The sequence below is a fragment of the Macrosteles quadrilineatus genome, unplaced genomic scaffold (assembly GCF_028750875.1).
Source record: "Macrosteles quadrilineatus isolate MER2022 unplaced genomic scaffold, UCM_ALF_1.0 Scaffold_2__2_contigs__length_208266976, whole genome shotgun sequence".
Lineage (NCBI taxonomy): Eukaryota > Metazoa > Arthropoda > Insecta > Hemiptera > Cicadellidae > Macrosteles > Macrosteles quadrilineatus.
In genome coordinates, this window is record NW_026542595.1 from 164595799 (window position 1) to 164620523 (window position 24725).

Genomic DNA, 24725 nt, shown 5'->3' on the forward strand with positions numbered 1-24725 from the left:
AGTTCCCTGCTACAATTCGTAGATGTCTACAGTTCTCTTTTAAAAATCTGTAACTTTTAAATTACATTTTCTGTCATTAAGAATTAGGCCTATTTGTAGCCTAACATACAAATTGTCTGTGTTTACTATAAATAGTTTGGATTTCGGACACCACCAGTTGATCACTTGGTAAATTATGAGAGTTAAATTATAGATTAATGTTCTTCAGGTATTTCACAAAATATCTAATTTTCTAGGAAAAAAATATTGCCCTTTCAATATTGCCTCTAATTTTTAAGGATGCATTAATGTAATTAATTTTTTCTGGTTATTTTATCCATTTCAACAGCAGAGCCATTTACCGTTTAGCTATGCAACAACTAATAGTAGCATCTTTAATTCATGAAATAAGAGGTTTCCAGTAAAAATAACTTAAATAATAACTTGATGTCTGTAAGGTGCTTGAGTGAAAACAACTGGGACTTTGACCGAGCGGTTTTCATCTTCAGCGAACTCCAAAAACAAGGAAAAATCCCGCCCGAGGCGTTCATCAAATGAACTGCGAACTAACCACTGTAATATTGTGGAAATGTTAGTAAATTCATTTGGGTACAGTCAGTGTAAATGATTATTATTTTAGCGTAACCTAGAGGTAGAATCAGTTAGTTGTAAATATTGTATAGCCTTAGCTTTGTATACAAGTTCTATTATAAAGCTCTTACTGCCATCCAATAGTTTTTTATTTGTCACTGTTTAGTTTGCCTCACTAAAATTTTGAAGCTAAGGGCCTTTATCTTGAATATTTTATCAAATAAATATTTTGTTGTATTTGCACTGTTAAAATCTTCAACAAACATTCCCTGTTGGTACTATGTTTTATGTTTGAAATTGTCAGAATATACAAACTCTAGTTTTTACTAGCAAGGGCTAAATAAGTAGTCTTAGGTCTAAATTTTATCATCATCAACACCGACTTGTCGAATAATAGTTGACAACTAATATCAATCACCTAGTTTTTACACCTCTATGATTTACAATTTTATATTTGGTACCTACCTAAATATAATTAATTTATACTCATATTTGTCTCATTTTTCTTGAAGGGTTGCTGATATCTTTTGAAAATTACACATCTGTAAAAAGCTTAAGAAGTTTTAAGTGTTAATATTAAGATTGCAGGATGATGAAAAAGAATTGTTAAAGTTTCTATTAAAGAAAGTCTTAATTTAAATAGTATGTGAAAAGTCTGTGAATGGTTCAAGCCTACATCTATAGTTAGTTAAGGAAATGCATTTAAAAATTAACTAAAGTATTTGAATTAAGATTTAAGTAACATTGAGAAAACACAATTTTATGAAGCAACCTTTTGTCTGAAGATATTGTTTTATCACCACAACCACACCAAACTCTCTATACTTAAGGTAGGACCTGATATGAATCTGATTGAGATGATAAAATTGTCACCAAGATTTGAACTATTCAATAATCTTGTGTTATGAAAGATTAAAAAAAAATTGTTTTTACACAAACATGATTTTCCAGCTTAGTGTAATAGTGTACCCTTGGACCATTTCAGACTTTTCATTATACTAATTGTATCTGTACTTTTATAAGATGTTTACAAAATAAAAAAGTCAATGCATTTTTTCTAAACTCTTTGTTTCTTTTTGTAAAACATTATTGTATTTTTTTAATGTGAACCTTTATTATACAGTTGTAGATTATCTTATTATCTATTATCTTAGGTGTATATGTTTAGTAATTATTTTAGTTGCTAAGTAGAAGTTAAAATAAAATAACAAACAAATAGTAATAATTTACATGTTAAATGTGATACAGGGATTTTTGCCCAAAAGTAAAGCAAGTTTCATCAATGTCTTGTTAAAATCCGAATTAAACTAAGCACAAGAATTATCCAAAAAGTTTAGTTTGCAGGAAATGAAAACATTTTTATGTTATTTTTTCATATTTTATTACTTCATATGGTTATTTTAACATATTGTTGATGAAGCTTTCTCAATAGGTATAAAAATATTTCATGGCAATAACAATTTTGAAAATATTATATTGTTTTGCAAGTTTAACAGCACCTACCAATTGTCGGATTATTAGAATCAGGTTCTGGTTTTATATATTTGTTACTTATAGTTGTAAAATCAAATTAATTTTTCCTACAGTCAGATAAAGTAAAGTTGGCTTCATTGCACAAAATGTAGTACAGAAAGCTTTACTTTGGCGCAAACCAGTATTCCAACCAAACAACACAAAACAGTGTGCTTTTATTATGCATGTAATCCAAGTACGCTTGAAATAAGTTGGCAACACTTAAAGATATTACGACTCTGGTGCAGCGTTTCCCATTTCGTTCAATGTTTGGATTTATAGTAACTGTAGGAAAAATATAATGTGTAACACGAGTGCAAATTGCCTTTGCTACACTTGAGAAACGTTCCTCACTCGCCTACGGTTCGTGCGTAAACATTTCTCTTGTGTGCAGCAAAGTGCCACTTTGCCCACTAGTTACACAAATAAATATATCTTTTAACTCTTTTTGGATTAAGTTCTTAAGCCATCTTTGTCTTTCCAAATCACAACTAAATTAAAAATTTCAGTGTGTTTCTAATTATAACTTGTTTCTACTATCAGTGAGTTGTACTTGCATTTATTGGCTATATGGAAAAAGTATTTTTCCACTGAGAGTTAAACATCATTGTGCTTTATAGTCTGCTAGTTAGGAATACTGTAAGCTAAACGCTAATTATTGAACTATTTTAAAAATTACAACTTTGATGATCAATGCCAAATTTGGAATTATATTGAAGCATGCTTCATTGTTTACATTGTGAATTAAATAAGTATTGATTCTTGTTAATAACCAAAAGTTCTTTGTATTTTTTATCTAATTTTCGTTATTGTCATTATACTCCTATTAAAAAAATTATATTTCTATTTATTAATCTTTTTTTTATATATTTTGTAATTCTTTGGTAGCTTAGCGTTCAAAATGATAAAGGTAAACATTGCTTGGATTTTGTATATTGGATTATTTTAGTCAGTTAAATATTTAATTTGAACATCTGAGGCAATGTTCGAAGTACTGTACATGCACATATCCAACAAGACTGTTTGGAGTTTAACTTGGGGTATGTCAAAGAGTCAAACTCTCACAGAGTTTGAAATACTTCTGAAGTGGATATCTGCGAAGAAACGAGACTTTTAACTCATTGGCCTAGACATTCCTGTATATACATGGAAGAATCACTTCTATGAAAGAACAGGCTTATGATTACTGGAAGTTAGGAAGGATATGTGAACTTTCCATGAGGGCATTGAACTCATGGAGAATATCTTCGAAGAACTTCTGATGGATTGACAGGGTTTGAAGAAAAGCGTCAGCTTTTCAAGGAACTTTGGAGGTTTTTGGGAACATATTTACTCAACTTTGAGAAATAGGATTTGAGGTTTTCTATAGCTTCTAACTGATTTAAAAATATACAAAACCCAGCAATGTTTTTCTTTCGCTACCTAAAGTAGTAGAATATTATTTGGTTATTCTATTACATTTTGAACATATCATGTTTCTGTATTTTTTTACATATAGTTTATTACGTTATTTGTTTCCATATAAGATTTATATTGATCATAAATTCATGTTTTCAAATTCTCTGCACCTTAAATTGTCACTTTTTCATTTAAAGAATTTAAATTCAAACATTTATTAGATATCATGTTTTTCTATATTCATATTTGATATAAAAATCCATTTTTTATTGTTAAATTATTGAAAATAGTTTAAAAAAAACAAAGATTGTTAAACCTTTTTCACTCTTCTAAAATATGGCCAGGAAATCATAATCTATGTAAGGATTAGGTCATTGTATGCTGCCCAGGTGAACCTAAAATCAATTATGTCAATTTTCTGACTATGCGGATGGATAAATAAACATAAAATCAGCATGGACTATTATAAAATTTGGTTAATATTACTAATTTTGTTTCTCAAAGTCAAACTTTAAAAACTAAGGAAATTGTTGAAAAGATGACCTGGGCAACATTCAACATATTTAAATTCTGTGTGTGATGTTTCTTAAAAGATGTGATTAATATCAAACTGTTATATGGTTGTCGTAACTTTCATTAAAAAAATTAATCTAAAAAAGCTTTCATCTGTAATTTTGTTATGATTAACGATTGTATGTGACGATCTAACAATAAAAGTAAAAAGTACATAGACAAGTTTAACCATAAGTACTTGGTACAGTAAACCTTCATTACGGTATACCAGGTTTATTTGGTATGCAAGTGCTTTGGATATATGAAAGCCAGGATTAAATTAAACAACTTAACATTATGAAATGCAACAACATACCAGGATTGTTTATGAATCCATATTGTATAACTTAACACCTTTTCCAGGAATTAAAACTTAAATTAAGATTTTGGTAAAATTTTACAACATTTTAAACTACTGAAGTACTCTTAACAATGCACTAAAAAACTTCTTAGTTTTCAGTGGCACGTTACTAAATTTTATAAAACAATGTCAAATGGCTGTCCAGATTAAGCAAAGTCCTGATTAATGAGGGTTTATTGTAGTCTTAGTAGGTTCTAATTAGGATAAGCGAATTACAGATTTTGTGGATGCTGTGTGTATTTGTATGACATTAAATAGAACAAGACCAGAGTTTAGGACTGTTTTCTTTCAAAAGACGTAAAAAAAAGTCACAGGACCTGTTCGTTTGTTGATTACATATTCATAGCTTGTGAAAGTCAGCTACTTTGTTTAAAAAATTCTTGATCATTGTGTTTATTACCAAGTAATTTGTATTATTAGTAATTTGTGTTAAAATAAAAACAGTTTTCATAGTTTAGGTTAGTAATAGTTACTAAAATGCTTGAAAAAATGCATTGACTATTTTTGTTTTGTTTACAAGATTGTTGTATTCAATCTATACCATTTATGTGTCAGTCAAGTACCCTTCAAAGAATGATTTGTCTTTTTTGTCCATTGTAAGCAAACTATTCGTTTTAGACTATAGAGTCTATTGACTATTGAGTCTAGTGTTATCAAATTGTGGTTTAAGTTGATTAAGTAGCAACACATTTTGGAAATAAATTTAAGATATTTTCATTTTATATGAACTTATTTTCTTCCTTATCCAACTATCTATATTCCCACTAGATTCCTACGCTATCAATTTCTTAGTGGGTAAAGCTGTCATTGGCCTGATTAGTGCCACAGCGGCTTGGTTAATGCCACAGCAGCTTGGTTAATACCACAGCGGCTTGCTCAATGCCACAGCTGCTTGGTTAATGCCACAGCGGCTTGGTCCACAGCGGCTTGGTGAGTGCCACAGCGGCTTGCTTAATGCCACAGCTGCTTGGTTAGAGCCACAGCGGCTTGATTAATGCCACAGCTGCTTGGTTAATGCCACAGCTGCTTGGTTAATGCCACAGCAGGGTGTCCACATTCTGGAAAGTCAGGGATAGTCATGGAAAGTCATGGAAAAAAATTTTGGTCATTGAAAGTCAGGGAAATAGGCAAGAAGTCATGGAAAGTCATGGAAATTTCCAATTATGGATGAATTTGAGGGGACCTTTCAATGCTCTAGTCAGCCGTAACCCGGACTGTTGTAGCATTTTTCAGGATTTTTCACAAATGTTCGACAATTCAATTTATTGTTTAGTTGTATTATTTTATGAGTTTTCGGTTTCTTTTAGTTCATTGTTGTACCTATTGTTCTCCATTGTTATCTGTTATTACATATTTCAGTATTTTCTGCAAAATAACATGTCCAGGCAGTATTATTTGTGTGTGTATGTTATATTATAATTTGCGTGTAAAGTTTGTGAGTCATGGAAATCAATGGTAAATGGTCATGGATAGTCATGGAAAGTCATGGAAATTAATGACAAATTTTTTGTGGACACCCTGCACAGCGGTTTGGATAAGAAAAGTTAAATTTGCACACTGGTATCTCACACATTATATGTGTAAAAAATATGCTGTGACTATATTTTCATCTTAAAAAACAAACTAATTATACGTCTAATAACACTAGTAATAAAATATTTACACTTATACTCAAAATAAATAAAGTATTAGTGTAAATATATTATTACTAGTGTTATTAGACGTATAATTAGTTTGTTTTTTCAGGTAATATAATAACACATACGATGTTGATCAAGAAGTTACATTTTCATCCAAAGCTCTGTTCAAGACCATTTGATCAACGATCAGAATGACATGTCTGTAATTATGTGGTGCACCTGAAAGTTCAAATACACAGTAATATGTATTGTATCTTGTATCAAAGCTTTCAAATAAACACAACTATGGTATATCCAAGGGCTCAAACGCATCAATGTGTGGCGTATCCAAGGATCAAATACACAGAAATGTGTGGCAAATACTTTAAACTCTAAGGACTGCTAAGTAAAACTGGAAGGGGCATGATTTTTACTGAGGAAAACTAGTTTGGTAATTCCTAAAAAAGGTCAAACTTTTTTACCTCAATGTTTTTATAGTATGTTGAAAACTAAATTGAAAATCCATTTGCAAAGAGAAAAATTAAATTATGCAGCATAGCTCATCTAAATGATTTGTTAAATAAATAAAAACGGTTTCAGCAATCTGACACACAATTTTCTTCCAGATAGTTCCATGCTTGTCAACAACCTTTATCATGAGTGGGCGTGCGTATGATATTTTATAGGGAAAATCACCAAAGTTGCATTAACATTGGTTGTCGTGATGTTCCTGATCCTGTGATGATGTAGCAGTGACGTAGCCAGGATTTCAAAATAGGGGGGTTTGGGGGGTATTCCATACCCCCCAGGTAAAAGGGGGGTCCGAGAAAAATTTTCAAAATATAGGTCCTAAAATGGTCTTTTTTAGCTCTCTTGGCATTGAAAGTAACTAACCCCAACATCAATACAGTATGATTATATAGTTTAACATTTAATTTTACAAAAAAATATTATATTTAAGACCAGAAGGGGGGTCCGGACCCCCCCCCCTGGCTACGTCACTGGATGTAGCTGATGTAACCTAAAGGTGAGTAAGCATGGCAAGCGAACCTCAATCAGGACGTGATTGAGCCATGCGAATGAGCTCATCTTGAAAATTAACGAGCATTGACATAAAACCACATTAGGACAGGACGACGACTTGACCAATTGAGCAGATTTTTTTCATGAATAGAGCCAATATAACCACAGGCTTAATGGAGATAGTCATTTTTAATTTATTATTAATACTTATGAAGTTAAACGGGGCAAAGCCCTTCGGGTACAGCTAGTAGCATAGATAAAAGGAGTAGACACTCTTCTACTCCTTTTATCTATGCTAGTAGGCCTATATATATATATCTCCGTTAGCTCCGATAACTCAAACAAAAATTATCCGATTTTGATGAAATTTGTTATAAACGTGTAAACCTACATTTATTCGAACGAGTTCGCGAACCAGCATGATTGGACCATGGGAACGGGGGTTTATGGGGAGTTTTATGGGGTAAAAATGGGTTTTTCCCCATTTGTGACCCTAAAAACATAAAATTTTGGAATTTCTTTCCCAACTATTTTGTAGAGCTTAAAAAAATAAAGAATTTAGTATATTGAAGCATTGTTGTATGCCTAATGGTTACGGAGAAATAATAAAAAATTGCAAATTTAAAATTCCCATGTTATTCTTATGGAGAAAATGAAAACTGTTGTAATTTACTTGTTTATGGATATATGTTGATCAATTTTGGCAAATTTATTTATTTCATCCTATACTATTGACGTTTGGTCAAAAAACAATGTTTACCTTCCCCGTAGCAGCAAACCTAAGCACTCGTTAAATCTAATGTTATTTAAATTGGGAATAAATATCTTATTTATGAAAATATTTTTGTAAATAAGTAATCAGACAAGTTGAAATTCGCTTAGTCTGCAGGTTTGCTGCGGCGGGGGTATTAATTTTTTATTAGCGAATTTCCTTATAGGGAAGTAGCTATTACCGTAGGTCTTATGGTAAGACCTAGGCCCGGGACCCATTTACTTTTTCATTTTGATGTCCCCAGAGGCCAAAAACACGTTCACCAAATATTCGTTCAAATTGTTATACAGGGTGTCCATAAAAAACGTTTCAGGACTTTAGGAAATGAATCCTCATACTAAAAGGAAGAAAAAAGTTTATCTGAAGGTATGTCCGAAAATGCATATTTACCCAGTTATCCGCCATTTTGTTTTTTATACAAAAATATTTTTATCTGTGAAGTTTTTCGTTTGATGATTATGAAATTTGGTAACCATGTTAACATACACAAGACCTATAATATAAAAAATAATAAAGTTGTTCCAATTTTGTAAATTTCAAAATGGCGGCTGTTTGAATTTTTCTAACTTAAATAACTCAAAAACGGCTAATTCTATGAAAAAATGTCAAGAATACTTTTTTTTAGCATTTTTAATTCCCTATCATAACAAGATAAAAAAGATCGGACAAGAGGTAACTGAAATATAACAGTTTTTGTGTAAAAATAAGGCAAAGTTAGTCGGGGAACGCTTAATTTTTCCTTATTTTTACACAAAAACCGTTATATTTCAGTTACCTTTTGTCCGATCTTTTTGATCTTGGTATCGTTTGATCGGGAATTAAAAATGCTAAAAAAGTATTCTTGACATTATTTCATAGAATTAGCCGTTTTCGAGTTATTTAAATTAGAAAAATTCAAACGGCCGCCATTTTGAAATTTACAATTGGAACAACTTTATTATTTTTATATTACAGGTCTTGTGTATGTTAACATGGTTACCAAATTTCATAATCATCAAACAAAAAACTTCACAGATAAAAATATTTTTACGCCACACTACACTATTTTGACGAACTTCCCATGCAAGGATTTAGTCCAGAAAACAGCTGTTTGCCGCCAGCTTAATCAAATGGGGTTTCATTGCGTACTACTGTACTGTAATGAGTTTTACCGGACACCAATCAGCTGATATATTGTATTTGGGTGGCAATAGTTAGTGGTTATAAACAAAAACATAACCTCTCTCAGAGGTTATGACTAGTGATTTTTAGTCCTTTAGTTGGTGGTAATTTTTAAGGATTTGAACAGATTTAGTAGTATGGCGTAAACTATCGTACGTCCCAAGTAGCACAAATATGTATATAATACGTATAATTTACCTACCGGCATGGTATAGCTTTTGTATACAATCTGTATAGAAATGTATACAATACAGATTGTATCTGTAAATATGTCCCACCTAAATATGTATTATTTGCATATTGTATAAGGATCCAACTACAGATATGATACATATTATACATCTGTATATAATCTGTAAATTTTGATAGAAATTGATGCATACCTTAAATGTATAAAATACATATTTTATACATAGATGATACATATTTGATGCCATATTAATAAAAAGTGGCTCAAAATACAATTGTCATAAAAATCAATATATAAAATTATATACATTGATTTTTACTAACAGTTTTCTTTGAAGGCATTTGTTATGGGAGGTGAACTATGTGTCATGAGGGTTGGTGTGTTGTATGATGGTAAAACAATATTTTAAGTCTTCATTAGAAATATGTGTTTTGTGATTTGTCAGGTAAATACATAATTGATCTAGTTTAGGGACAACCTACTGCTGTTCAGTAGTTTCATCTGAAGCAGGCCCGTAGGACCTCGGGGTACGGATCACATCCGAGGCTCCTAAGGTGAACCAGATGGGCCCTAGTGAAAGTCTAGAAGGGGAAAGAGCACCTATTACAGTTACTACATCATTACAATACAGTATGCAAAATGTAATGTTATATTGTTGGTGTAGGCTAGCTATCACACACTAGCATATGAGAGAATTATGCAATTTTTGTAGACTTCCTTAAAAATTGTAGCAGCCACAAAAAAACAAATGATTTTACCTTTAAAGAATATGTGTTTTAATGAAGTAGGGAAGATAAAGAATATGGCAACTACCTTAACAAATATTAGACCAAGACAGCTTTAAATTTTTTTAATTATCGTACATTGAAGATTATTTGAGAAAAACTTATTAAATTACCTTGTTGAGAATAGGTACCACTTAACAAGCATTTTGGATAGTGCATTTATTTGCACTAAAAAAGTAAATAATAATGTTAATTATTACATTAGTGTTTATATTACCAAGCATTATTCAGCTGATAATAATTAATAGTAATAACTAGCTTGAATGTTAAGAAGATTAAGTTGAAATAGTTTAGAAAAATAACTTATTATTAATAATAATAATACAGTATGATTATAACAACTGAAAGTGTAAAAAAAATACTAACTCACTTCTCACAACTGATGAATAATTTCTAGTTTTTTTTAACTGAATCTTATTCTTACATGAAAATGTTGTTTTTTTAGTTTCCCATTTTCCCTGTTGTTTATTTAATGTGAGTAAACAAGAAGGCTAGGCTCAACAAATAATAATAGATTTTGAAGTAACTTTTTAGACCTATTCTAAATTGTGCACAAAAAATACTTGCACAATAAAAAAACAAAAAATAATTGCACAAAAATACAAAAAATGAGTAAAAATATTTGTTCAGATGTAATCACAAGTACCCTAATACATTCAAGTATAAAAGTTGTTTTTATAAAATTGTTTCTGTTGTTTATTAACACACTTTTTAAAGGAACATATTAATGAAACAATGAAGAAATGTCAAGAAAAAACTATTTAATTGATCATCTGCGGTAGGCCTAAATTTTTATTTTTGACATAAATCCTTGTTCCTGCTTGGCGTAACCATTCGCTGGTTTTTTTCTCAAACGTTGTGAGATCGAATGAGGACGGGTGTTGTTGACGAACTACACCTGAAACAAAATTCACACTTGTGTCAATGTCTGTATTCCTGTGTATAAGGTAATATTAGGGTACGCACAAGATTCACGCTTAGAGCAACATATCTTTTGGTAATCAATCCTTTGTTTTCTTGATGGTAAAACTTAGATTAATTCATTTTTAACGTTTTCATTTTTAACGTTTTCATTTTTAACATTTTTTTAACACGTTTAGTGCCGACTACATCAATTGATGTAGTCGCGACACGAGCGGCCTACATCAATTGATGTAGTTGCGCAAGCCCCACTACATTAGTTCAGTATGCGCTCAGCCATTGCCGGGGAACGTTAAAATCGTTGCTAGCCCGTAGCTTAGAATGTAAGCTTTATTTTGGTGTAGGTTGGTACTAAAATTTCCCGTAAAATCCCGTCTGACAATGCTTTTGTACCGGTTTTGGGGATTTTCTCTCTTCAAGCCATATTACAAAGCCACTGACTACTGATCCAGGCAGTGCTGCTACCTTTGGGTGTTTTAGGGAACTACGTTCAATCTCGGGGTATCGTAGTACAATCGCCGCTGCTCTTTTATTTTTGGTCAGATTGAAATATTTGAATGCCAATTGCGTTTGCTGTTGGTACGGCACCGCGCCGGGGCTTCGCCGCCATTGGCGAGCGCCTGTTGGAATGCCTGCCGCACTGAATTAAGCAAAATTGTTTCTTTTTGAGCTAAACTAACAAGTTGCAATCAAGAAATCAAAGGATTGAAGAGGTTTAAAGAGTACAGTGCAGAAAAAAAGGATAGGTACGGTACATTCTACAGACAAAAAATGTGTGTAACATCATAAATTAATATCATATAGCCTATGATAATTAATTATAAGATGATAAATTAATATAATTAAAATCCATTGATCTAGCCCCTGAACCTTTTTATTGACTAATAATTGTTACGTAACTTTACGCCATACTGCTAAAAATGTATGTAAAGAATAACAAGATGTTTCGCCAGAATGGCATTTTCAAGTGGGGGTATGAAGTAAATGTAGGCTACTGTATGACGTATATGTACATACCAATTATTAGTTAAATAATAAAACTTATGATGGTAAAAACAGGGTTAAAAAATAAATTACTTACTTTGGTTGAGTTGACTTTATAGAAAAATAAATAAATGTCAAATATAGGCCTATCATTGAAAGAATAAATAAAAGTAACATTATAAACCAAATGTTAAAAACTTACGGCAAATCAACTGCACCAGTGCAGAGTTCTGCAGACTCCACTTCTTTCCTCCTCTTCCTTCCCAACTAAATTCTCTCGCAAGCTCATTTTTGAATAGTCTTACAAGGATCCGTCTTGTTGAGTCCTCAACACTGGCCCTGCCAACCGTGCGAAGATAACTGACCTGAAACACATTATAAAAATGCTTAACTCTTCAACCTCTATTACTATTATATTAGTTTAACAAGTCTGGTGTTTTATAAAAAGCTTTTTTGTTTAAAGGTACGGTATGTTATTATTTTCAACAAGGATGGCAGAAAAGTTTAAGTTTACAAATCTGTTTGTAAGAAGCTTAGATTATAGGACCTTCATTTATAATAAACTAGTGTAGGCCTAGCCTACATGTTGCTCAAAATCGGGCAAATGCAAAGAAGTAAAGTAGTGTATTTGGGCCCAGCATTTAGAAAAAGAAACGTTCGAGATTCCATACATTATTTAGCACAACAAAATCAACAGTGGCGTAACAAATCTTTACGGGCCCCCCTGTAAACTTATTTTTTGGGCCCCCCTCTTATGAGTTATTTTTAGACCACCAATTCAACATAGTGAATCGCCCTCCCCCTCCCCCCAGAGCTATTTTAGGACCACCGATACAATGATCAAACAGATTAATCATAAAAAGAGTGGTACCCTAAACAAATTAGTGGGTCTCTCTGCCCACCGCTCCCCCCCCAGCTCCCGGGCACCCCGCATTGCGGGCCCTTCTGTTACGCCACTGAAAATCAACGGGCAAATTATATTTTATACACAGTTGACTGTGAGTTCAATTCTTAAGTTTTTCCCTTAGCAGGTTCAGTCCCAGCCGTCACACTCCTCTGTATTTTTAGGTTAAGTTATATCTACACTCGGGGGTAAGTTCAGGCCCGCGGTCAGTTATGTGATACGCTACCTATGGGGCCAAGTCATAGTTGCGCTCATAGCCCCCCCCCCCCCCACCCTGCCGACATTGATTTGAATTATAAAATGAATATAGACATTTTATGAGTTGCTCGCGCATCTGCAATATAGGCCTAACAAATATAAGAAGACTCATTGTGTTTACTTTTGATTGTTAATTGAATTACCCGCTTAGTAACTAAAAACGTAAACCATCAATTAAAGTTTAACTGTTACTTACATACCGTACACACTTATAATTCCAATGGTGCGTTCTTAAAAGTAAAATTGGTTTAGTTGTAAAAAAGTGTGAATTAAAACATAGTTTTAATTTATATAAGTTATAATTGCAAACATTTAAAACTCCAAAAAGTCAATACCGTAAAATGGCTTAATAAACCACAGTACCTTTTAATATTTTACATTAAAAAAAAACTTTTCTACCCTCCCTGTTGCAGCAAACCTAAGTACTCATTAAACTAATTCTGTTTAAATAGGGAATAAATGTGATATTTTTAAGGAGACTTTTTAGTTTAAATCCAATCAGGCAGATGGAAATTCGCTAAGTCTGCAGGTTTGCTGCGGCGGGGGTATTTCTACATTTTTTTTCGGCCAACTCGTCAATAACTTAACATCATCAAAGTTCATTTTCAGATTTACCTACATCACTTTCTGTACACATCATCATTTAGGCCTAAATGATTTTAATGACCGTAAAAACTAGGCTACTTATTTTAGGAACTTTTTGTAACACTTTTACCGTACGAATCTTTTATGTCGCCCTATTTCTAAACTCACTGCCATTTGGTTTTTTGCTCATTTCACAGAAAAAGGGTGTGATATTCCAACGTAAAATAACATTCTTCAAACGTAAATAAAATCATAAGCAAAAACACGGCCAGTATCTTTACTTGCTAACAAATTGATACTGTAATAAGTTTCTCGCCATTTGACAAAAGCAACTGACATTGAGTATAATGAAAAAAGGACATAACAAATTAATAGGCCTAGCCTACAAATAAAGACAGACGATTAAGTATAGTTAATGATAAGCCTAATATGCAAACAGTGGCAGTGACGAGTCATGAGTGGAAGACGAAGTGAGGAGGTTTCAGATATTTTCCAATTAGTGTCTGTTACTAGCGCACCCAACAAAACAAGAAAAACTCTTGCGCCCCTGGACCAGGGCCCATTTTTAACCGCGGTACTGGGTAAGTTAAAACTTTCATCCCTAGATCTTAGAAAGACAGTTGTGATGTCATAGGCATATTTGATATACATTTTGATAGCGTTGTTACCCTTCAAAGTGCCATCTATAAATAAATCGTACCTTAGGCTATTATGTGCCAAGCCTTGATAAAAATTACTCTTGACTTATGCAAACTTTCGTTCAAGTTTATTAATTACTAAACGTAGCTGCGATGTTGTTTCATAAGTTAGACCTAAGTTAATCGTAAACAAAAAAAAACATACCGGTAGCTAAACCTAACCTAACCATAACCTACTGATCGCAAATGCGGCACCTTAAGTTATTTGTTGGACATTTCCTTTCGATAGTTTTGAAGGACGTAGGCCTCATTATAAAGCTGCAGCCTTCTGGGGTTACAGTTCCGCAGAGAACCTGCGATCTTATTAAGTTATCAGATCAATAACGATTTATCAATATTTTTATAAATATTAAGTAACATAGGCCTAGCCTAGGCCTAAGTTTAGGCCTAGTTAGGTCTAACTTTAATATTGCATTGGCTTTAATTTTCCCAGTTAGCTTATACATTAAGTTATAGGCCTAAGAGGCTAACTTTATGTTTTCTTTTGTTGCTTTTTCATTAAATAGGTTAGGCTATATTTTGCTATAGTAAGTTACCGTCTCAGGCTATATTTTGTTTGTGGTTAAATATGCTCATAGGCTAGTTAATATCGATAGAAACGTAGGCAAAACAAATCATAGGTCAATTTGATGTTTACATTGGGAAGAAGAATAAACATTTAATTTAACTTACCAAAGATATTTATTATTAAGTCATCCATCTGTTCACAGATCACAGGTTCTCTTCGGAACTGTAAGTTAAGTTACCCCCTTCTGGTCTTAAAATATTCATCTGCCTACAAGACTAGGCCTGAATTTTAACATAAACTTACCAATTAACATCATTTTTAGTCTTAACTGTAAGTTAGGCCTAGGCTAACTTATGACAGGTTCTAAGTAACTTAGGCATAAGTTTAGCTACGGTATTTGTTAAGTAGACCTAGGCCTAGCTTGTCTCCAAGCTAAATTAGTTCAGACCAAGGACATATTGCAATGAATTAGGTCTAGGTTATCTCCTGAAGTTGGCTTCCTTAGTTTTGTAAACTACAGCCTAATTTTTCCCTAAAAGAGCCTCCATCCGTAGAGTTTTTAAGGGGTTAGGAAGACTAACTTAATTTGTAACCTATTTCCACTTATAAAGTATTTAAATTAGATTACCACCATTCGAGTTATTAACAAAACATATGCTAAATCTCTTTTTTAATACCTTACAATAGGCCTAACCATAATAATTTGTGTAACTTACCTTAGTCCTTAACTCAAGTTAGTCGAATCGCCACTGAAGTTAAAAAGTCGAAGATGTAACGCAAATCTTAAAGAATATAATGTAAAAAGTAACTAATAGACCTAATTAATAAGTAAATAATAACAAAACAACGAATTCTTCACGTGTAACACTGAAAATCAGAAGTAGATGCTCTAGTAGAACAAAAGGGAATTTTGGATTACTTAACTTCTAAACACAGCCACAAGGACAACGTTTGTTGTGAGTTGTGAGACAAAGACATTAAGACAAACAATATGGCGGTGGCGGATCGGAGATCGGATGCTGACCCGCTGACCCCCGCTGTTTTGCTCCCATAATGCATCAGCGAACATCGTCGAACCTATGAAAACGCAGAGACTCGGGTATCTCGCGCGGCAGAATATTTTGTTCATCATCTATGAATATTATAGTACAGTATGTGTTACAAATACATTTTACACAGGATGTTGAAAAAATGCAGGGAAATAAATACAACACACTACAATTTTTTTCGTATTTTTCTATTGATATAAAATACATATATTATCTGTATCATCAATACCTTTACTTATTTTACTGCATTCTCGAAAGTTAATTTATGCCCTCAAAACAACATTTAGGTGAAAATTTACACTTTGTTTCTTCATTTTACAGTATTTTATGCAAAATTTATTTTGGATGAAACCGTATTTTCATATTGGTATATAATATGCATATTATCTGTATCATTAATACAAATACGTTGGTTATACCTTAATCCCGAATATTTACGTATTATATACATTGCTTGCTACATGGGGTCACTCGTCCAAAATGTGTTTACCGGACTCGTATGGTAATCCCGTACTCGACTTCGTCTCGCACAGGAACGACCACACTCGTCCGGTAAACACTTATTTTCCAAGACTTTTTTTTTTTTTTTAGGGAGAGGAGGGAAAATGCTTTTACGCACACAGGTCGCCAGCCTGTAGTGTGAGACTCCTGAAAATTGTCAGACTACTCACTAAAAAACCCCCTCTACTCTGTTGGACACAGACCTGGAATTGTTTGTCACATTACTTCAAGTCAGGCCAACATGTGACCTAAGCCCTCAGGGCTCGCACCGTTTCTGGCATTTCGATTCTTAATGACCTACAACCGCATCCCGGTCAAGGTCGATCTTCTTGGCGCGGAGAATACCCTGGATATAATGTGACACACAGGTCCAATTGTCCTCACCCTCCGTCATAATCGGTATGACCGTGTCCACCGACAGCAGTCCTATTAAGGACTGTTAAGGACTATTAAGGAATTGTTGAGCCTCCAGGCGGGGCCTTTCCCAGCGCTGGCAGTGGAAAAATGTATGTTCCACGTCATCGAGAATGCCTGGGCAGTATATGCAGTCGGGTGACACGGCTTTGCCCATCCTGAACAGGTACGACCGAAAAAAGCCGTGTCCCGTCAGAAATTGGGTGAGGTAGAAGTCTACCTCTCCGTACCGCCGATCAACCCAAGGTTGGACTTGCTGTATCAGTCGCCTGGTCCAGAGTCCCCGTGTCTCCTGTTCCCAGCCCTCCTGCCACAGCTGGTAGGTGCGGGTGCGTTCCTCTGTTCGTGCCTCGTCCTCCCCACGGCGCCGGTAAATTGCCTTTCTCTCCGCCGCCAAAAGTTTAACGGGGATGACTCCAGCAATCACCAGGACGGCGGGCTCGGACACTGTTCGGTAGGCAGATGCTACCCTCAGTGCTGCCTGACGCTGCACTCGGGCGAGCCGCATCCTGTATGCCTCCTTATTTAGTGCGTCTGCCCACACCTCCGCACCGTACAAGAGTACGGACTGGACCGAAGACATTAACAGCCTTCTACGACTGGACCGAGGCCCTCCGACATTGGCCATCAACCGGCTAAGAGAAGAAACCACCCTAGCGGCCTTGTCCGCTGTACGGAAGATCTGATCCCGCCAGCTAAGCTTGCTGTCTACCATGACCCCAAGATACTTGGCAGAACGAACAGTTTGAACCTCGACGGCTCCCACCCTCAACGGCACGATGGTGTCAATCCGTTTTTTTGTCAAAATCACGATCTCGGTTTTGCTCAGAGCAAGCGAGAGACCGTGGTCTGCCATCCATGCGTTTATGGTACGCATAACTCGGTTTAGCTTTAGCTGAGCCAGCTCAACGCTACGTGCAGCTATCAAAGCTGCAACGTCGTCTGCGTACCCAACCAAGACTGTTTCCTCAGGCATTTCAGACCTCAGAAGGCTGTCATAAGCGACGTTCCAGAGGTCTGGGCCGAGTATGGAACCTTGGGCAGCACCAGAAGTGACACTGATCGTCCACGGGCCCTCCGCAGTGTCATACGTTAGGAGGCGAAACCGGAGATAATCCTCTATGATGCGCATGAGGTATGCCGGCACGTGGAAGGTGTTCTCCAGAGCATTCAGCATATCGCACCACCTCGCCGAATTAAATGCATTTCGCACATCGAGCGTTACGAGCAGCACAACCCTGCGAGAGTAGTGGGTAAAATCCTCAGCTCTCATCACGGCTTGCTTCACCTCCTCAATCGCATCAATCGTTGATCGCCCCATCCTGAATCCATACTGACGAGGGGAGAGGTCCCCCGCAGCGACAACGGCTGAATTTAGCCGGGAACGGATCAATTTCTCGAGGACTTTGCCAGCCGTATCCAACATACACAGAGGTCTGTAAGAGGATGGCAGATCTGGGTCTCCCTTGCCCTTCCCAACAAGCACAAGCCTAGCTGTCTTCCAGCACAAGGGGAAAACCCCTTCAACCAGGCAGGCGTTATACATGCTCAAAAGGATCAAGGGGTTGGTAGTCAAAACCTTCTTGAGGACTTCACCGGGCACCCCATCGGGACCAGGAGCCTTGTTGTTCTTCAGGGATATGACGGCCGCCACCAGCTCTTCAGGGCTGAAAAGTGGGACGTCGTCCACCCTTCCATAATCCCGCAGTGGGCGCAACGCGTGAGCCGGGAAAAGGGACTCGACTATCCTCTCCATAGTGACCCTGTCCATGACGGAAGGTGGAGAGCGGGTTCCAAGTTTCTTGGTTACAAGTTTGTAACCCAGGCCCCACGGGTTGGAATCAACATCGTCCCTTAATTTATCCCAGCAACTGCGTTTACTCCGATTGATGGCTCGACGAAGATACCTCCTAGCCACCCTATAAGCATCCAACTTACGCCGTCTGTCTAGGGGTTCTCTAGCCCTGGTAGCAAGTCTTCTGGCCCTCAATGCCGCTCGACGCAATTCCGCAATCTCGGCAGTCCACCAGTACACAGGACGCTTATTGCACCGGTATCTCCTGCGAGGCATAGACTCATCGCAGGCCGAGACAATCAGTTTCATCGTGGATGCAACTAACGCCTCTGCGTGAGGCACGCCAGTTGCAGGATGAACCACCGGCGTTCTTCGTAGGATGGCTCCATTGAATTTTGCCACGTCCAGTTTTTTTAATGTTCCATCGAACGGGCACTTGAAGAAACGCTGCCACTTGTCTCTGATGACCATCCAGGACGTCAAAAATTATGTACTGGTGGTCACTGGCCGTGTAATCCTCCAGGACTCTCCAGGCTCTGATCCTTGGCAAAAGAGACTCAGATGCAAGGGTCGTAATGTCTGGGATCGTTCCCCGCATCCCAGGGCGCCGGAAAGTTGGCGTGTTGCCCTCGTTGATGACAACGAGTCCGGCTCTGGCAGCAAAGTCCAGAATGTACTTGCCCCGGGAATTTGTGAGGGTCATTCCCCACTCGACAGCCCTAGCATTAAAATCCCCACCCACGACGACGTGTCCTGTGGTATTGCGCACGCTCTCTTCCAGGCGGTCTATCTTCTCACGAAAGTCACGGATGGCCTCATTGGGAGTGAGGTAGACACTAAAGTAAGTGACATCCCGGCACCGAACCCAAACGAAACATCGGCCCTTCGCGTGACCCCGTACTTGTACTGTAGCTGCATTACGCGCCCAGATTGCAGCAGTACCAAGACTATCAGGGAACCAAAAAGCTGGGTCCCTATCACGGTACTGGTACTGTTCACTGACTAAAAGCGCGTCGACATCGTGTTCTAGGGCAAGCTGACATAGAAGTGCGTCAGCCGTCCTGGATCGCTCAAGATTGCATTGACGGATTCTTATCTTCGTGGGAGGGCTTTCGCTTGTTGTAGTGCAGATTTAAATGCACTGCACTGTCCAGACCCAGCTATATGCTTCAAGTGTTTTTCAGCGAGCCCATTTTCTTTGCAAAGAAAACAGGACTCGACTTGGCAGTCCTTACGGATGTGACCGACCTCCCCGCACCGAAGGCAGTTCTTGCTTCGGTCGGGTCCCTTGCAGTTTCGGGAGGAATGGCCGAAACAGAGGCATTTAAAACACCTCTTTACTTCCACTCTCCGTCTGAGCCTGCAGTTGACGCAGCCGACTCTCAGATGTTGGAGTGCCAGCACCTTATTGGCATGTGCGTCTGCCATTTCGGCGACCGCCATCCGCTGCTGGCTCCTATTCGGTTTTGTGAGCCACACCTTCAGAAAAGCCGTTTGCCCACCAAGCTCGGGGATAGCTTTCTTCAGGGCTTCCACAACATCAGCCTCCGTCGACACACAATCAATGTCTCGAACCTCGACTGATGTCTTTGGCTCAAGAGAACGGACGGTGCCCTGGCCTTCGACAGCTGCCTTCAGTTCGGCAGTAAAGGCTGCTTTGTCTTTCGACCTACCCAGTTCAAGGAGAACGTCCCCGCCCCGGGTTTGTCTGATCGACCGTACAACCGTATCGGTCTGCTCTGGCTTAGCATTGGCCTTGATTGCACCCAAGACCTCGGCAAAAGATCTCCCCCCTGAGGGTTTGACAATGATTGCCTCCATCCTGGGCTTTTTTGGCCGCAACCTTTTAGGTGCAGGCACCGAACCGGGCCCAGTTTGGGCCACGCCAGTTTGCTGTGCCTTCACTGCCTCATTTTTCATGGAGGCGACCTCCGCCCGCCTCAATTGCCTCTTCTCCCTTTTGGAAAGACGTTTTTCCCAAACAGCCCCAGATGTCTCCACCAGTGACCCCTTTCGGGAACTTCCCTGAAGAGGGGTCGTGGGTTGCTGTGCCAGTTGGCGCCTCGCTCGAGATGCAGCTACGTCCGAAAAGGGTCTGGGCACAGCAGACGAGAGGTCCGTATGAGTCGCCTTGGCCTTTACCGTGGTCTTTTTGGTCTGGACGCCTTCTTCTCTTTTTGGAGGACTCTCCAATGTGGAAGGCCTCCGACGTTTCTTAGAAGGCAGCGCTCTTTCATCGGGCAGGGACACCACCTTTTCGGCAATCTTTTCCATGGTCGCCTTGCTTACCAGACGGCAGGCAAAGACGAAGCCAAGGTCATCCTCTAGTTTTGCCATTCCATTTTTTACCACTTGGTTTACGGCTCTCTGGGTCCGGAAGGTGTCCAGCATAGCCTTAATCGTCTTTTCCATGTCACGGAGCCGGGTTTCAATGTTACTATCTGCGTCAAGATATTCCTGACGCAGAAGCACAATCTCAGAGCTTTCCGACCGCGACGTCGCTGTGAAGGTTTCCTTCGGCATCCCTACAACAGTTCCCGGCAATGCCACATCTACATCGCCAACATTTTCTGGGCCGTTTCCAGCTCCACTTGCCGAAAGGGATCCTAACGGGGGGAACGTAGAGCACTTGAAAGGTGCAGGTGGCGGAGATGTCCTTACGTTTTTCGGTGGTGGCGACCTCTTAAGCTTGGAGCTTCGATCAAAGGGGTTCTGCTCCACTTCAGACGCTTCATTTTGCTCATTTGAGCTCCTATTCAATGATGTGTTTGTAGGATTTTTATTAAAACTCATCGTGTTTTCTCCAGCGCATCGTGCGGCAAGGAGCGGCCCGGAATCAGTCAGGAACGGGTATACCCTCGGGGACAAAAAACCCCTACCCCGGTTCCCCGGGGCCCGACCTCCGTTTGCCCAGCACCGGATACCTTACATGCCGGGGGTCGCCCGTCGCAATGCAGAGCCCGACCTCTGCATCCATGCCGCACTCCCTGACCAAGGACCGAAGTGGCTGGTTTCTCACGACCCACTGATAAAACCCATCGGCAGTGCAGAGCACACATCAACCCCTGCGACACAACAGGGGCACTCCCAGTGACTCCCAGTGAGTTCGTCGGTCACCCTTTTAGTCGCCTCTTACGACAAGCCCGAGAAGGCTGCGGTGCTATTCTAACCCGGTACCGCCAAGACTAGTAACGTAATATACTATTGTATAAAAAACAAAATGGCGGATAACTGGGTAAATATGAATTTTTGGACATACCTTCAGATAAACTTTTTTCTTCCTTTTAGTATGAGGATTCATTTCCCAAAGTCCTGAAACGTTTTTTATGGACACCCTGTATATGTATATAAATATAGATATACAGGGTGTCACAAAAAAGTGTGATGGGCTATACAGGACCTAATTCTACATGCAAAAATAAGTCAAAAATGAAGAATAAATTTTTTTGGATTTCGGCTTAGTTTAGCCGTAATCCGCCATTTTGTTTTTTGGGGAAAATATTTATTATTTCAAAATCCCTTTGAGATATTTTTACGAAACTTGGCAAAATTGTTTACACTATAGTAAGTAACATTTATAAAAAAAATTATTATTCTAACTTTCCAAATTTAAAAATTGCAGCCGTTTGAATTTTTTAATGCCAAATTTCATGAAAACCGGTACCTAAATCAACATTTTGTAAGACACAAAAGTTTTAGTATTTATTATGACAAATCCAAAAAAAACAAAAATGAATAAAATCGGTTCATAAATAAAGAAGCTGTGTTTATTTTAGTAATTTAGACTGAAATTACTTAATATTAAAATGTATTAAATGTAATGTAATAATTTATGTAACTTATTTACTCAGATAGCCGCCATTTTGTTTTTTTCACTTATTAATTTTTTTCTGAAGATTGGTTAAACATACGAAGTTGAAACTTTGCACAAACATTTATGACAACTAGACAAAGCTACAAAAAAATTATGATTTTTCAAATTCATAAAACAAAATGGCGGCTGTTTAAAATCTTGTTTCTTAAATTACTGGAAAACCGTTGATTTTACAAAGATTTGGGAGCGTTTCATAAACTCCAAATTTCACAAACTCCAACGCTTAAAATATTAAATAAACAGAGCGGTTCATAACCTCCAAATTTCATAAGCTCCAAATCTATAACATTCAAATAATCACTGTTTCACAATGTCCAAGTTTCACAAACTCCAAGGTTTAAATATTAAATAAACAGAGCGGTTCATAATGTCCAAATTTCATAACCTCCAACGGTACAGTCTGGGCCAGAAGTCTCTCTAGTGGTTGCCACAGTCAGATAGATATACGTACATTTTAATGATTGAAGAACACTTAGATGTGTGACTCAAATATGTGTTAGCACACAATGTGCAAATCAAATTTACATTTTAGCGAATATCCCCTATAGGGAATAAGCTATTACCGTAGTACTCATGGTAAGACCTGGTCCCGGGACCGATTTACTTTTTCGTTTTGAAGTCCCTAGAGACCAAAAACACCATCAGTTATATATATATATTTATATGTGTGTCCGTTAGCGCGATAACTCGAGCAAAAATCATCCGATTTTGATGAAATTTGGTACAAACGTGTAAACCTACGTTTATTCGAACGAGTTCGCGAACCAGCATGATCGGACTATGGGAACTCTTAAGAATATATACTTATACTCTTAAGAAAGCAATTATAGAGCAACAATGATACTTCGTGTTACACCGCTACAACAGTAGAACGTGTAGCGCCTACATACCGAACCACGGCAACCTCTGCAGCGACTTCTGGCAGAGACTGTACCGTTGGAGCTTATGAAACTTGGAGGTTATGAACCGCTCTGTTTATTTGATATTTAAACGTTGGAGTTTGTGAAATTTGGACATTGTGAATCGGTGATTATTTGAAAGTTATAGTTTTGGAGTTTATGAAATTTGGAGGTTATGAAACGCACTGTTTATTTAATATTTTAGACGTTGGAGTTTGTGAAATTTGGACATTATGAACCTCACCCAAAGATTTTACAAGAATAACTTAATCTTTAAGATCGGACGAGTATTAACTGAGATATGGCAGTTTTAGTGATACGTGACCGCTTTCAGCATGCGCTGCAACTAATATCCGGCGGTCCATGAGTACTACGGTAATAGCATTGACTATGAATAGCTTATTCCCTATATGGGAAATTCGCTAATACAAAAATTAAGCCTTAAAACTAGCAGAGCAACGTGAAGACGGCTCTACAGTAATTGTCGCGCAAAACGTTCAAGCGTAACGCCTTCAAACTACGAATAGGCCGAAGCTCAGGGTACTTCTTTATACTCTCGCGGACAGTGGAATCAACCCCATGTTAAATCTCCATAATAAAAGTTGAATTTCCATTTTTGACCCAATTTACATAAATATTATCAAAATACAAATAAAACCTGCACATATAGGACCAATAACATTTCTTTTGGTACAACTTGTGTATAATTCGGTCCAGTAGTATCGAAATAATGATGCAATATAACAAAAAATATCGTAAGTGTACTAAAATTTTCTTAAAAAAGTTATTCTTGTAATTTTTTTGTAAACTCAACGGTTTTTGAGTTATTTAAGAAACAACATTTTAAAGGCCGCCATTTTGTTTGATGACTTTTAAAAATGTTCATATTTTTTTAGTAGCTTTGCCTAGTTGTCATAAATGTTTTTGCAAACGGAAATGTAATTTTGACCATTGAATTGCTGGAAGTTTAATCATTATTATAAACTTCAAACTATATTATTTTCTGAAATTTATTTTAAATCCATTTTACTGAAATATTAATAAAATAAATAACAGACGAATAAGAACTTATTATCACTTTAGTTTGAGAGCAACTAAGATTTTCTAAAAAAAAAACAGAAATAACTAAATGTGTTTAGATAAATTTGTTGATTTTCTTATTTTTTAAACGCACCGAACAAGAAGTAGACGGTCTAGACATGTGTTGGTGCCAGCTGATTGTGTATGAAGCGCGCGCAACTTTGTATTGATTGTTGCTGTGAGCGCCTCCCGTGCCGTCTGCTGACTTCAGTCCCGTGCAAAATCATCTGTTTTGTTTGGGTGCTCATATTCCTACTATTTCTTGGTGCGGGAGAAAATACTAGCAATATTCACCACAGTGCTTCTCCCAGT

General features: G+C 37.2%; 1 protein-coding gene and 1 long non-coding RNA gene across 2 annotated transcripts in view; one reads left to right on the plus strand and one right to left on the minus strand.

Annotated features, from left to right (window-relative positions):
* Window positions 1–5115, plus strand: part of LOC128985974 (nuclear RNA export factor 1-like) — a 36860-nt gene extending 31745 nt beyond the window's left edge. Inside the window, exon 14 of the mRNA XM_054406003.1 lies at window positions 438–5115. Within this exon, the coding sequence (XP_054261978.1) occupies window positions 438–537 (100 nt within the window). The 3' untranslated portion in view covers window positions 538–5115. The remainder of the gene's footprint in view (window positions 1–437) is intronic.
* A 5569-nt stretch (window positions 5116–10684) lies between these two features.
* LOC128985975 (uncharacterized) lies at window positions 10685–15787 on the minus strand. The gene is made up of 3 exons (XR_008490091.1): window positions 15518–15787; window positions 12051–12213; window positions 10685–10841 (listed from the first exon to the last, which is right to left on the minus strand). It is a non-coding gene; the product is annotated as an uncharacterized LOC128985975 (long non-coding RNA).
* Window positions 15788–24725: the final 8938 nt, after the last annotated feature.